Genomic DNA, 16,112 nt, shown 5'->3' with positions numbered 1-16,112 from the left:
AGGCCATCTGAGGGAAAGAGGCTATGAAGTCATAAGTAGAGATAGAGAGGGTGTGCACATCCACAAATAGGGTCATCAGAATCCTGAGCCAGCGTCATAGTAAAGTTGGCAGAAAACCAAGAGAGTAGAAAATAGCTCAGGCAGGAAGTAACACAGTTGGAAAAAGAAGGGAGAGAAATATGTAGCAAGCAAGCAAAGAAGCATTACTAACGAGCAGCCATGACTGGAAACAGACCTGGGGGATGAAGGTTAACAGGGAGGTACCCACCAAGAGGAAGAAGCAAAAAGCAAAGGGACAAACTGTGGCTCTGTAATGCTTGACACACAAAATCAGAGGTGTGCCGATTACATGGAAGCACCATGTGAGGAACTCAGTAGGTATTTCTTGTTTTACTTGAATTTTTTATGTTAATGTCACTGTGGAAACAGAATTATTGTTCTGAGACATAAGAAGAGCTTCTATCAATTTGAGAGCCCAGATAAAACCAAATACCCATTCTAGTCAGACTATAATTTGGGCTGGCAGTGCAGAAATTCTTTGTCAAACCCACCCTATTGGACCTGAAGGTCAACCCCATCATAACAGGGTGCCGCAGAGAGTCATTCTTCCTAACTAGTTATCGATTTGTAAAAAATCATGAGTGTCTTATATCAAATGACTGCTCCTGAATTGTTACCTTGGATCAACAGAGAGTAAATATTGGCATTTTCATATGGCAATCTGCTATTGGGGAATAATCTAGCCTTCCTGGAGGGACGGAAATAAAGCACATAACAGTCATTTACCAATCATATAATATTAGACACCAGTGATTTGTCATTCACTGCAGTGTTCTAGAATCATTAGAGGAGACATTCAGCTGCTCTCAGATATACCAGGTCTGATCATATAGGAAACGCCATTCTGCAGGGTGAATGTACCAAGCCTGCGCTAAGGTTTCATCACTTTAGACTGAAAGTTAATGACCAGTGCAAACCACCACACTATTACAGTAAAAGAGCAGCAGTACAAAGGGCCTAATAAATCAAAAATTTAAATGGGATATTCATTTTAGTTATGGTTATTAGAGCAAAGTGATGGCCCAATTTACTTACACAATGACTTACATTGATCGTAACAGTATTTTAAGTGATATTACCCGTTAATTGATTAAGCAAATATTCTATTAGTACCTACTATGTGCATGACACTCTACCAGATTATTTGAGGCATATTCAGACATAAAAGAGATAATCTCTACCTTCAAGAGGCTTGTAATCCAATAGGGAAAGAAGACCTTTTGCAGAACTCTTGTACAAAGTTAAATATGACTATACAATATAAAAGGTGTACAAAGAGAATGCTTCAAGACTATGAAAGGAGACATGACTTATATAGTCATTTTATAAAGAAAGTCAGGTAAGATTGTATATAGAAAAATCATTTGCACATATGTTAAAGAAAAATAATATACTTTGGAGAAGCCAAAGTTGCAGGGAAAGAATGCCCAGTCACAAAAACAAGTAACGCAGGTGGGCTGGATAATCTATTGTCAACCCCTATCACCAACTCCTTCTCAGCAATCTATATTGCAAAGCTGATAATGAGAACTACATTTTCCAGAATACCCTTCCCTAGTGGAGCCAGCCAATGAGAGAACAGTGAGAAGATACGGAAGGCAAAGAGATGGAGAAGCCATCCTTAGAAGTCAGACAAGTGTGTACAAATTAGATCTTCTTCACTTTCCACTAAGAGAGTGGGTTATAATGAAGTGGTTAATTCAATACAGCCTTGCTTTCTGTATTGAAACTATAATGTGGGGGATCCCTGGGTGGCGCAGCGGTTTAGCACCTGCCTTTGGCCCAGGGTGCGATCCTGGAGACCCGGGATCGAATCCCACATCAGGCTCCCGGTGCATGGAGCCTGCTTCTCCCTCTGCCTGTGTCTCTGCCTCTCTCTCTCTCTCTGTGACTATCATACATAAATAAATAAAAAAAATTAAAAAAAAAAAAAAGAAACTATAATGTCTCTATAGTGTCTCTGAGTTACTAACACCCATGTCACTGATTCACAATTGTGGAAACTGCCTAGATTCTTCTTTTTCATATGCTTTATTAGCATGTTAGTTGACTTATGTATATATTATCACCTGTTTGAATATCTATAGGACCTATTAACATCACATCTCTTGTAAACTCACCCCAGAAATGCTGGTGTTTGTTTTGTTTAATTCATTATATGAATCTGCATATAAACAAACATAAACAGAAGCAATTCTAAGCCACTATAGGAAAGCCATACCTGGTGTCAAAATATTTCATCACATTTAATGACTATGATATACAACAGTATGCTAAATCACTTTCTCCTCCATTCCTTTTTATTTTTTTAATTATATAAGCAATATTCTCTTGGAAGTCATAAGTGATTATAGCAAGGGTGCCAGATTTGAAATTTAAGAAACAATACCATTTACATTAATATCAAAGTATGCAATATTTGGGTATAAATCAAACAAGCTATGTCCAACATATATATGAGAAAAACTACAAAACTCCAATTATGAAAGAAATCAAAACAGATCAAAAGAGAGAGAGAAAGAGATTCCATATAACTTGATAGGAAGACTAAATATTGTAAAGATGTCGGTTCTTCTGAAATTAATTCACAGATTCAGTGTGATCTCAATAAAGATCCCAGCAAGCTATCTTGTGGATACCAACAAACTGATTCTAAAATTTATATGGAAAGGCAAAAGATCAAGAATATCCAACACAATATTAAAGGAGAATAACAAAGTCAGAAGACTGACATACTGAATTTCAAGATTTACTACAAATCTACAGTAACCAAGACAGTGTGATATTGGCCAAAGAACAGACAAATAAATAAGTAGAAAATAATTAAGAGCCCAGAAATAGAAACACAGAAATATAGTCAAATGATTTTTGACAAAGGAACAAAGGCAACCGAATGGAGAAAGGATACACCTTTCTTTCTTTCATTCTTTTGTTCTTTCTTTTAGAAAGAGAAAGAGCATGTTGCAGAGGGACAGAGGGAGAGAGAGAAAGAATTGCAAGCAGAATCTCTGCTGAGTGTGAAGCCTGATGCAGGGCTTGATCCCACAACCCGGAGATCACAACCTGAGCTGAAATCAAGAGTTGGACACTCAACTGACTGAGCCACTGAGGGGCCCCGAGATACTGTTTTCAACAAATGGTGCTGAAACTACTGAACACCATATGTAAAGGGAAGAAAAAAGGAACAGAATATAGACACAGACCTTATACTCTTCATAAAAATTAGCTCAAAATGGATCATAGATGTAAATGCAAAACATAAAAGTAGAAAACAAGATAAAAGAAAATCTAGATGATTTTGGTTATGGCAATGACTTTTTAATATAACACCAAAGGCAAGATCTATGAAAGAGATAGTTGATAAGCTGAACTTCATTAAAATTAAAGGGGACCCCTAGGTAGCTCAGTGGTTTAGTGCCTGCCTTTAGCCCAAGGCATGATCTTGGAGTCCCGGGATCGAGTCCCACATTGGGTTCTCTGCATGGAGCCTGCTTCTCTCTCTGCCTGTGTCTCTGACTCTCTCTCTGTGTCTCTCATAAATAAGTAAAATCTTAAAAAAATAAAATTAAATAAAATCAAAAACTTCTGCTCTATGCAAGTCACTGGCAAAAGAATGAGAAAATAAGCCATAGACTGGACGAAAATATTTTCAAAAGACACATCTGATAAAGAACTGTTACCCAAAATATACAAAAACTCTTAAAATACAAAAATGAGAAAATGAACAACCCAATTTTAAAATGGGCAAAGACTTGGACACCTTATCCAAGAAGAGATAGCAAATAAACATATGAAAAAAATGCATCAGAAGTCATTGTGAATTACAAATTAAAATAACAATGAGATACCACTACACATTTATTAAAATGGTGAAAATCCAAAACACTAACACCACCAAATCCTGGAGAGGATGTGAAGCAACAGGAACTCTCATTTATTGCTGGTTGGAATGCTAAATGCTACACAGCCACTTTGGAAGAAAGTTTGGCAGTTTCTTTCAAACTAAACATATTCTTACTAAATTATCCAACAACCATACTCCTTGATATTTACCCAAATGAGTTGAAAATTTATGTATACACAAAACTGCAAACAAATGTTTAACGTAGCTTTGAATTGTTAAACTCATAATTGCTAAAATTCATAATTCATAATTGCTAAAACTTAGAAGCAACTAAGATATCCTTCCGTAGCTAAATGGATAAACAAACTGGTACCTCAAGACAAGAGAGTATTACTCAGTGCTAAGAGGAATGAGCTATAAAGCCATGAAAAGACACAGAACCTCAAATGTATATTCTAAGTGAAAGAAACCACTTTGAAAGGGCTACACAATGTATGAATCCAACTATATGACATTTTGGGAAAGGCAAAACTATGGAAACAATGGTTGCCAGGGGTTCAAGGGGAGGAAGGGAAAGATGAATAGATGGGGCACAGGGGATTTTTAGGGCAATGAAACTATTCTGTGTGACGCTGCAGTGTTGGATATATGTCATTAAACATTTGTCAAAACCCATAGAATATACAATACCAAGAGTGAATCCTAGTGTAAACTACAAATTTTAGTGTATAAAAATGTATCAAAATTTGCTATCAATTGTAATAAATGTGCCTACCACATTAATACAATGATGGGGGAAACTGGGGATGGTGATGGGCTATAGGGGAACTCTGTACTTTTTGCTCAATTTTTCTGTAAATCTAAAATTGCTCTAAAAAGGGTCTATTTTTTTAAAGGGGTCTATTTTTTAAAAATCAAGTAATAACATAAAGACATTCTTGCGAAAACCTCAAACCATTCAGAGCGTGTAGACAAAAACATTTAAGTCCCAAGTGATTCTTTCATACTAATCCCTCTTTCATCTCAAGGGGTAAATGCTATTAATGATTTGGTATGTATACTTCCATACCTGCTTTTTAATATAGCTATTTATATATGGGTACATTTCCACTAAGTTATTTTTTAATATATATGGACCATTTCATGCATATTATTCTGAAATATGCACAGTTCTTTAAGCCATCGACTAGTAATTGTCCTGGCCTTATAGGAAAACATGATCCAGAAAATGCATTTCCATGGTTGGTATGCTATAATCTAAAACTTCTTTTGTCTTCCCAGAGCATTGTACAGTGATGAGCATATTATGGGAACTCTAGAAATGTTTATGGATTGATGGGCAATTAAGTCAAGATGAAAAAGAATGAGGCCATTAAAATACACCTACATGGTCTGACAGTTAAATTTTAGAGAGAATCGACCCTTTGACTACACAGTCAGTATACCAGTGGAGTGTCCATTGTATAGGGTGAAAAACCCTTTTCATGTTTAATAATGATTTTAGCCCTTGGGGCTATACACAATGTAAGGATTGGTAACCACATTTCAGAGGCAAGAAAACTGAGGCTTGGGAAAGTTAAATAACTTGCTCAAAATAATCTGACTCATTGGCAATAGAGCTGAAATTCAAAACTCAGTCAAGCCTTCAAGTCTCATGGTACCATTCCAAAGTACCATCTACAGGTAACAGGTACCCACTGGCCCTTTTGTCACACAGTCCTAATTGGCTGAAAAGACCATCTGCATCCAACAGGGACAGGATCACATCCATATCTTACTCAATATTGGGTCTCCATCTTTCACTTTCCTGAAGCTGACCCTTATTTAATCACATGGGCTGTTTAAAGGTAGAATGCTAGACAGAGTTTTTACACAATCTGGTGCTCAGTTGCTTAGCAAACTGTTTTTATCATTAGGTGGGCAGGACTCACACACTGTTAAGTGAAAGAAAGGCAAAGGGGAATATATAGTAAATCCAGTGTTTATATGAATTTCATCCACAGGGAATATAGCAAAATAATCACAACTCAGTGGAAAAGGAGCTTTTGAGTGGGTTGTGAAATAAGCTATTAAGTCATGCAAATAAATCCAATGTCAACATCTCAGCCTAGTCTGATTGGATTCATGCATTGGAACTCATACTTCATGAGGATTTAAGACCCCCGATGTTCTCAGGGGTTTATTTAGTTGTTGTTCATTTGGTTTTCTGGGTTTTCTTTTGGGGGGGGGAGGGGATTTTAGGGAAGGCATGCCTGCTTTAAGGTGGGAAGCTCATGTGAAAAGGAAGTCTGTGTGCTGCAAAGGTTGAGAAAGTATATGATCCCAAGACCATATCAGAACTTTCAGCCTTTACCATTTCTTAGCTCTGTGCTCTAAAGAAGCATCCTCTCTTGTGCCATGTAACCTATCCATCTTACTGTCCCATTAGCTACTTCTGCCCAACCAGGCAGGGACCCAACAGTCAGATAATTCAGAGAGTATCCTCATCCAGGAATTGGAGATGTTGCTATTGATGGCAGAGACATTAACCTGTGAGTGGCTGCAAGCACCCTTTCCCCCTGTGCAACCCATCTTCAAGAACATTGTAAGACTTTGCTTATCTTGTACAAGGCCATAACTTCAATACCTAACCCAGCACCTGGTACACATAGTAGACACCACACAAATACACACTAATCTGTTACATGAGTGAAAAATAACCTTCTATTTTGTTATATAATTGCATGGCTGGATCTATTTGATACCAACATTTAGCTGTCTCTGACCAATGGACCATTCTTGTATTCCCAGTGCCAAGCACAAGTCCTCCTGGCTCAAAAAAACAGTTGTGCTAAGTAGTATGCTCTAAATTTTATATGCCATCTCATTTAATTCCATGTAATGCCTATGTAAATATATATCCTCATTTTACAGATGAGAAATCAGGGCTTCAGAGAAATCAAGTAATCTAGCTACAGTCCCAAAGCTAATACTTGATAGAACCAGGATTTAGGTCCCACTCTGTTTTAGCTGCAAACTCTATGTCCTCATCTGCCCTGGGTTGTGTTCTGCCCTAAGATGAAGCACTGTATACATGATCACTCAAATGCAGATACCAATGTTTAAATCCAGAACCTTTTAACTTATGAAACACTACTGTGTGAAAGACATTGGAAGATTCATTGACTCAGTGTACTCAGAATGGAAGGAACAAGCATAAGGATATAATAATACTGGTGAAATACGAATGAAACAGTAGTTAGAAATGAATTGTGAATTCATGAATTTTCCATGGTGGGAAAATTCTAAAAAGAGTAAGAAACTCTTCATTCTGGAGTGTCTTCAGAAGAACATTGTCTAGCTAAATATCTGCCCCACTTGATTGGGTCTTTTTTTTTCTTTTTAGATTTTATTTATTTGAGAGATGCACTGAGAGAGACAGAGACACAGGCAGAGGGAGAAACAGGCTCCATCAGGGAACCCTACGTGAGACCTGATCCTGGGTCTCCAGGATCACGCCCTGGGCTGAAGGCAGATGCTTAACCAATGAGCCACCCAGGTTTCCCTGATTGGGTCTCTATATTGCCCAAAAGCAGGTGGGGGGAATGGAAGGTTTCTCTCAAGGTCAGTATCTCCTCTCTGCCTCCTCCTCTCCCCTCTTCCTTCAGTATCTCCTACATATGAGGAGGCAGTGTGCTGAAGAATAATGAATGAGACACAGCTTTTGTTGCTGTTTTTCTTTTCAAATCCTACAACAGATAAAAAATAGGACAAAACATGGTTAGTGCAGCTCAAGTAATGCACAGAGAAACTCACTCAGCCACAGTATGGTCTGAAGAGCTGCCTAGGCTAAGCTTCAGTGGAGTCAAGAGCTTGGGTATGCAGAGAACTTCACGCAGTTCAATGCTGCCAGAACGTAAAGCAAGAAGCAAAGAGTGGTGAGAAATGAGCAGGACAGGGTGGCTTACTTTCCAAGTAAGTCATGTTATGTTGACAAGTTATAGATGTGTATTTGGAGAGCTTAGGCAGAGGCCTGACAAAGTTGGATATGAAGTTTAGAAAAATTCCTACAGCTGCTATATATTTGAATGGAATTGGACAGAAGGCCAGAGGGCCAAGTTAGGAAGCTGGCAAAGAGACCCAGCAAAATACAGGAACTTGAATGGGGGGGTAATAGGGGATGTGACAATGATTCAGAAAGTTAAATATTTCAGAAGAGTAGGAAAATAGCTTATCATGGAGAAAAATAATAAACTAGGGAAAAAAGGCAGAACAAAAACTGGGAGTACAGAAGATTAACAAAAACTGGGAGTATAGAATATTAAGGAAGTTACAGAGCAATGTTAAGAATAAGAATTTAAGTATGTCATGGTATGCATTTAAGAATAAGTAATTATGCCATGATATACGTGGTATACATTACTGCAGCTGTCTGTTGTCCTTTTTGACTAGATTCTCTCTCTTAATAGGTTTTCAAGGTTCATCCATGTTGTAGTATACATCAGTGTTACATTTCTTTTTCTTGCCAAATAATATCCCACTGAAAGACTATACCATAGTTTATTACATCTCCATCAATTGATGAAAACTACCAGCAATATATAAAGGTTCCAATTTCTCCACTTCCTCCTGTACCACTCCAGCGGAGGAGAGCCTGGGTGGCTCAGTTAGTTAGGCATCGGACTCTTGGTTTCTGCTCAGGTCATGATCCCAGGCTTGTGGGATCAATCCCATGTCAGACTCTGCCCTCAGCGCAGAGTCTGCTTCAGATTCTCTCTCCCTCTGCTCCTCCCCCTGCTTGTGTGCTCACTTTCTCTCTCTCTCTCTCTCTCAAATAAATAAAATCTTTAAAAATATATTGTTTAAAAAATAAAAAACAAAAATAACCATTCCAGTGGGTATAATGTGGCATGAAATAAGCCCTCACATTAACTGTGATTTCTAACACAAACTATTTCTATGGCTTTGATTTGCATTTCCTTGATAGCTAATGATTTTAAGTAGCTTTCCATGAGCTTATTGATTATTTATATATCCTTTTTGGACAAATATCTATTCAAGTCCTTTGGCTATTTTTAATTGTGTTTTCTCTAAATTATATATATATACTTTCTACACATTATATAGATTACATACTAGATAAAACTCCCTTATCAGATAATATGATTTATAAATATTCTCTCTTATTCTGTGGATAGTCTTCTCACTCTCTTGATAGAATCTTCTGAAGCACAAAATTTTTAATTTCAATGATATTCACCTATTTTTCCTTTGTTGTTTGGGCTTCTAACATATCTTAAAAAACCACTGCCTATCCAAAGTCAAGAAGATTCATACTTATGTTTTCTTCTAAGAGTTCTACAGTTTTAGCTTTTACATTTGGGTCTTTGTTCAGTTTTGAGGTAATTTTTGAATATGGCATGAGGTAGGGCTTCAATTTCTTCCTTTGGTACATGGATATCAAGTTGTCCATATAATTTATGGAGAAAACTATTCTTTCTCTATTGAACTGTTTTGGGAGACTAGTTGATAATCATACACAGTAAATGTGAGGGTTTACTTCTGGAATCTCAATTCCATTCCATTTAACTATATATCTATCCTATGCCAATAAGCACACTGTGTTTGGGGCACCTGGGTGGCTCAGCGGTTGAGTGTCTGCCTTTGGCTCAGGGCCTGATCCCAGATTCCCCAGATCAAGTCTCACATCAGGCTCCTTGCACGGAACCTGCTTCTCCTCCCTTTGCCTGCGTCTCTGCCTCTCTTTCTGTCTCTTTCATGAATAAATAAATAAAACCTTTTTTTTAAAAAATCACACTGGGGCAGCCCAGGTGGCTCAGCGGTTTAGCGCTGCCTTTGGCCCAGGGCCTGATCCTGGAGACCCGGGATCAAGTCCCACGTCGGGCTCCCTGCATGGAGCCTGCTTCTCCCTCTGCCTGTGTCTCTGCCCCTCTCTCTTTCTCTCTCTCTCTCTCTTTCTGTCTCTAATAAATAAATCTTTAAAAAAAATCACACTGTATTGATTATTTTTTTTTTTTTTTTTTTTTTTTTTTGTATTGATTATTATAGATTTGTGAGTTTTGAAATCAGAAGGTCCTCCATTATTATTTTAGTCAATTCTGCAAAGAAGCCAGCTGGGATTTTGATAGGTACTACATTTATTCTGTAGGTCATTTCTGAAAGTATTGCCATCTCAACAATATTGTTTCCAACACATGAATGCAAAACATCTTTCCATTTTCTTAGATTTTACTTAATTCTTCAAAAATGTTACGTAGATTTAAAGTTAAGTTTTACACTTATTTTATTAAATTTATCCCTAATTATTTTATTTTATTCTTTTTGATGTCACAGTAAATAAAATTGTTTTCTTAAATTTTTTCCTGATTGCTCATTGCCAGAGTACAAAAATACAATTGTCTTTTGTATATTGATATTGCATCCTACAAACTTGCTAAACTTATTATTTCTAATAATTTTTAGTGGATACTTAGGATTGATACATACAAGATCATGTCACTTACAAATAAGAGCTTTTCTTGATGCCTTTTATTTCTTTTTCTTGCCTAACTGCCCTGGCTATAACCTCCAGTATAATATTGAATGAAGTGGTGAGAGCAAATATCTTTGTCTCCTTCCTGATCTTAGGGAAATGCATTCAGTCTTTTACCATTAACTGTGATGTTAACTATGGGATTTAAGCATATGGCCTTTTTTTTTTTTTTTTTTTTTTTTTTTTATTTATGATAGTCACACAGAGAGAGAGAGAGAGAGAGAGGCAGAGACACAGGCAGAGGGAGAAGCAGGCTCCATGCACCGGGAGCCCGACGTGGGACTCGATCCCGGGTCTCCAGGATCGCGCCCTGGGCCAAAGGCAGGCGCCAAACCGCTGCGCCACCCAGGGATCCCAAGCATATGGTCTTAATAGGGAAAGAACGTTCCCTACTATCCTAGTTCATGGAGTGTTTTTATCATAAAGGAGTATTGAATTTTTTTTCTTTTCTCCATCTATTCATATGATAGTGTTTATTTTATTCTATTGATATGGTATATTACATTAGTTGATTTTTGGATGTTTAACTAAACTTGCTTTCCTGCATTAAACACCAGTTGGTTATGATGTATAATTCATATAGATGTTGCTGGATCTGATTTACTAGTATTTTGTGGAGGATTTTTGTGTCTATATTCCTCAAAGATTGGTCTGTAGTTTTCTTGTCATGTCTTCATCTGGTTTTGTATCAGGATACTGTTGGCCTCATAGAATACAGAGGAAGTGTTTTCTCCTCATTTGGGGAAAAGTTTATGAAGAATTGGTATTTACTCTTTTTTAAATGTTTGGTAGAATCATCAGTAAAGCTATTTGTGCCTGGGCTTTTCTTGGTGGGTCATTTTAAAATTTCTAATTCAATCTTTTTACTTGTTATGGGTTTATTCATATTTTATATTTCTTCTTGAGTCAGTTGAGCAGCATTTATCTTTCTAGCAATTTCTTCATTTCATCTAACTTGTTGGCATACATTTATTCATTCTATTACCTTATAATCCTTGTTTCTTTTTATAAGGTCAATAGTAATGTCCCTTCTTTCATGCCTGATTTTGGTAATTTGAGACTTCCCTCTTTTCTGCTTGGTCAGTTGAGCAAAAGGCTTGTCATTTTTGCTGATCTTTTCAAAGAAACAACTTCTCCGTATGTTAATTTCCATTCTAATCTTTATTTCTGTCCTTTTGTTTGCTTTGGGTTCATTTTGCTTTCTTTCTACATTTCTTAAGGTGAAAGAACAGGTTACTGATTTGAGATCTTTCTTTTTAATACAATGTTTAGAGCTATATATGTTCCCCCTAAGCATTTAGAAGCATTGCATATACTTTGGTATGTGTGTCTTCATTTTCACTCATCAACAGTTTTTTTTGTTTTTTTTGTTTTTTTTTTTTTTAACTTGTGATTTCTTCTCTGGCCTATTGTTTTGTTAGGAGTCTTTTAATGTCCATATATTTGTGAATTTCAGAATTTTCTTATTGTTTTGTAATTCTACATTATTGTGGCCAAAGAACATAGTTTATATGATTTAAATCCTTTTATATTTTTTGAGGCTTGTTTTCTGGTGTATCTGGGGAACATTCTACGTACACTAGAGAAGGCAATGTATTCAAAGTTCTCTTTCACTTTTTCCCTGATCCATTTCTCTTTTGCCCTGATCCATTAAGCTGTCTACATCATTTAATATCACATCCCACTGTTAGGTTTCACTAACTTCCAGTTGACTGTTCTATTGGTTTTGATAATACCCCGGGGGGGGCGGGGGGGCATAATTGCTCCACAGTTTGACCCAATTAAATTCACACTCTTTTGTGGGGGTACTTTCGAGACCAGTTTTATTTTGTTTTATTTCTGATTTCAGGAGGACAGATCTTCCCTAATAATGTCTGGTAAACTAAGTACGCTATGGTTAGATTGGTGCTCTCATAGAGCTACCAACCTCTTTAATTGCTTACCATCACAATCTCTATTGTTTAGGAGAGCACCTTTAGACTTAAAATTCCCCATTCTCTGTTTCAAATCAAGTGAGTTCCTTTGGGTAGAGTTTTAGAGCTCTCTTTTCTTTTAGCCTACCTCTCTGCCTAGGAAATCTCTGAGCCACCACTCTGAAGCTGGGGATTGAAGTGACACCCTTGCTTTGTGAGCAGTGTACTCGGTATGGGTGGTAATCTTTGGTATTCTTGACTCACCTCTCCTAGGGTGGAGCCTCTCTCCTACCAGCAAGCTAAGCAAGGGTGCTTTGTATCTCAGTACTCTCAGCTGCTACATCTGGGGTAGAGTCTCCATCTCATGTGCGTGGCCTGGGTGGAGGAAGGTGGTGTCTAATCTTTTAGCTATATTAACTAGGAATTTAGATTCTGTAACTCAGAGCTAGATAGGATGAGAATACTGGTGGTCTGCCCCTCTTACTGAGACACCACATCCTTTGACTGAGAGCTGAAGGGAAAGTAAGCTCCATCTTCTTGGCCCCATCTGCCCAAAGTAGAGCTTCCATCTCACTGCATTGGGTGAAATGGGGTAAGAGTGAGAAGGAGCAGCAGACTGTAGCTCAAATGCCATATACCCTTGCTGCTCTTGTCAAGATTTAGTGAATTTTCTTAAGTACATCTTCATTTGCTACATACAGTTAGGACAATTCCAAAGACTTTAAATGGGTGGGCTTCTTTTTATCATTTGTACCAGTTATGGTTGTTTTGCTGGGGAATAGATCTGTGGAGTTCCTCACACTGTCATTTCAGAAATGGAGCTCTAATAATCTTCTCTTCTAAGCCTCAGAGACTTAGAAGTTGATTTATTATCAAAGTAGAGCCTCACTTAACATGACCAAAGCCATGCCCAATATTAAAGCAGAATTGAAATAAACTCAAGGGGGAAAAAAATTGCTAACGATTAGCCAAATCTATCTTTCTCTGATAAGTTCTTGTCTCTTAAAACTGAATAGCCTTCATTTGTCAGATTCCAGAGTAATGCCTTTCCTATTTTTCCTTTGTCCTTTCTGTTGCTTTAGCTGGCTGCTATATTGTGTCTATGCATACTGCATCCTTCTGATGAGAAACCCCAAGTTACTTCAGGCTACTTGAAATCTTTAACACACAGTAGCTACTTAAGGATGACCATATGTGGGGTGCCTGGATGGCTCAGTCAGTTAAGCAACTGACTCTTGATTTCAGCTCAGGTCATGATCTCAGGGTCATATGATCGAGCCCAACGTTGGGATCCATGCTCAGCAAGGAGTCTGCTTGGGATTCTCTCTCTCCTTGTCCCTCTGCTCCTCCTCCCACTGCTCTCTCTAAAATAAATAAATCCATCTTAAAACAAAAATGAAAACAAAAAAAAGATGATAAGATGGCAGGAATGCTATCTATTCTATTCTCCAAGTAGTCCTAAATCCTAAAAACAATGCCTGGCTTGTCTGATCCTTCATAGCTGCTCTCCAAACATATTTTTTAAATTAATGATGGTATGAGCAATCTTCTCCTGTTCCTCTGTCATACTGGCTGCCCTATGGATGGACATGGTGAGAGGATGGTTTGTCTTATGGTATCCTCCTGAAAGTATCCTCCCAGAGAGTGGTTCAAACTGGGACCCTGACACCTATGTTAAAGGATTCTGTGTATTGATAAAATGCTCCAAAGAGTATTCTAGACAGGAGATCTGGCCTCATCTTCAAAGTTATCTCAGGAAACCCAAGGGGCATATTCTTGCATCTGTAGCTGACACTATAGAACAAAGTGTGGTCCATCGGTTATATGAATGAAAGCACATGTAAGGAAGTTGACTCTGAGAGAATACTGTTGAAAAGAAAATAAATGTTATGAAAAATCAGCCTACACCTATCCCATAGAGAGCCCTAAATGCCTGGCAATACCGCATGATCAGAAGATGAAAGCTTGCCTCTTTATTTAGGTCTGAGAGAATCAGGTCTCTTTGAAAAGCCATCAGAGCCTTGCCTTCAGATGAATGGGTCTAGAAGTCCTAGAAAATTTCTGGAAGGATGATAAAAAGTTACCATCAAACCATCACAAGAAGTCTTTTTGAGAATTGTTGTGAATTTCTAAGATTTTGGCTCAATATCTGTCTTATGTATTAAAGTTCACCTTCTTACTGAGCCCCACACCAGCCCTGACTACAGACTTGGCCAGGCCCCCTGCCTACTCACCCAACAACATGAGTTGGCTTTCACCTCATCTAGATCTCTGGCTTTCTGATCCTCCCTGTCACCTAAAACTTGCCCACTCCTCATTCTATCTTGATCTCACTCTGCTTTCCACAGAGTAATTAATACATTGGTTAATTAGTAAGTTCAGTTAATTTATCAATCTCCTGCTTGAGTCCCTGTTGGGATTCTGTGACTCTGTGTCTTTAATCTTATTGGAAAACGGCCATGTCCCAGATATCCTCTCTTCTTCCCAGGTCATTTAAAAAAAAGCAAGGGTAGGGTGGGGTCATTACAGAAAGAAGTGGGTAAAAAAGCAACTCTCAATCTTTACCCTCTTAGTATCAGCTTTGAGACACCTGCCAAGTACAATCTATGCTAAGGTTCAAAGAAAAGGCAGGTAACTTTGAAGATTTTATTTCACAGGGACAAAAGATAAAAGTCTCTGTCAAGTTGTCATTAGATGCTTAATGCTACTCATGGTGGGGTGCTGGAGCTCCCCTCCTCCTCTGTAGACCTCTAGCAGATTACATTTCAGAGCCTTAATTTGAGGAAGGATTTATAGCTGTGAAGAGGTATAATATCATTTTGATTTGGATTGTACAAGGCTGAGGAAGCCAGATTACATTTGTATGAAACTGTATCAGAAGATATAACTAAAGCTACCAAAATCAAATAAAGGAAAATTTTCCAGGGAGCCCAAAAAATAGAGGCCTTGCCTTTCCAACACCCCTATACTGTTTCACTATTATTCTGATTTATACCAAGAGGATCCAAGCAGAAACACAGAAAGTTAAAAAGGAAAAGAAGAGAAGAGAAGATGGCAAAATGCTTATGCTCACCTGATCTGTCCATTGACCAATTTGTCATAAACCTAACCTAGAGATTCGGTTCCCTGGATAAAGAAAAAAAAAATTAATTAACTCTTAGACAAGTGTAGAAATTAGTATGGGGGAACAACTTATGAATAATGCCCTGCTTTCTTCTCCTGAGGCACTAATTCAGAGTCTCAGAGAAATCCATCAAATAGCCTCTGAAGTTTCACGGGGCCTCAGCCCACCCACCATAGCCAGATGCCACCACATGCGTGTGTCACACAGCAGCCCCCAGATAATGACTTACACAGAGAGGGAGCCTTCCTTTCCAAATACTCTTAAAACTATTTTAGAACCTGAGTCTCCTCATTTGCATAGCAAACAATAAATCACATTGTGTCCTGCAAATACCCAGTCTTCTCTACAAGGAAGCATGGAAAACTATTAGCTATTGCTGGAATCGTTTGTACTACACAGCTCCACAGCCCTGGGCAGATCACCAGCATCTTCTAGCAGGATTTAGAGATGTGTAGACAAAATACCACAAGTAGAACTTCTAAAATTGAAATTATTGTGTCAAAGCCTCTAGATTCAACCAGTGTTGTTCATGGTTGGAGAGAATTGAGGAAAGCAGAGCTGCTTCTTATCATCAAAGAACTGTTAACTTCCCAAAATGAGGGAAAATCATGCTGACAGCCAGAAGCATCTTCAGAGACT

The 16,112-nt window shown here is 37.9% G+C and overlaps 1 protein-coding gene across 13 annotated transcripts in view; it reads right to left on the bottom strand.

The window, feature by feature from the left end:
- Positions 1 to 16,112, bottom strand: part of FHIT (fragile histidine triad diadenosine triphosphatase) — a 1,386,045-nt gene that overhangs the window by 831,632 nt on the left and 538,301 nt on the right. For 4 of the 13 annotated variants that reach the window (XM_072785574.1, XM_072785573.1, XM_072785575.1 and 1 more), the window contains one exon: positions 15,423 to 15,475. The exons of the other annotated variants lie outside the window; for them this stretch is intronic. In XM_072785574.1, the coding sequence (XP_072641675.1) occupies positions 15,423 to 15,450 (28 nt within the window). In that variant the 5' untranslated portion in view covers positions 15,451 to 15,475. The remainder of the gene's footprint in view (positions 1 to 15,422; positions 15,476 to 16,112) is intronic. 13 annotated transcript variants of the gene reach the window in all.

This window comes from Canis lupus, chromosome 19, assembly GCF_048164855.1.
Source record: "Canis lupus baileyi chromosome 19, mCanLup2.hap1, whole genome shotgun sequence".
NCBI classification, from domain to species: Eukaryota; Metazoa; Chordata; class Mammalia; order Carnivora; family Canidae; genus Canis; species Canis lupus.
Note: the sequence above shows the minus strand (reverse complement) of the source record. Positions and strands in the feature narration are given on the sequence as shown.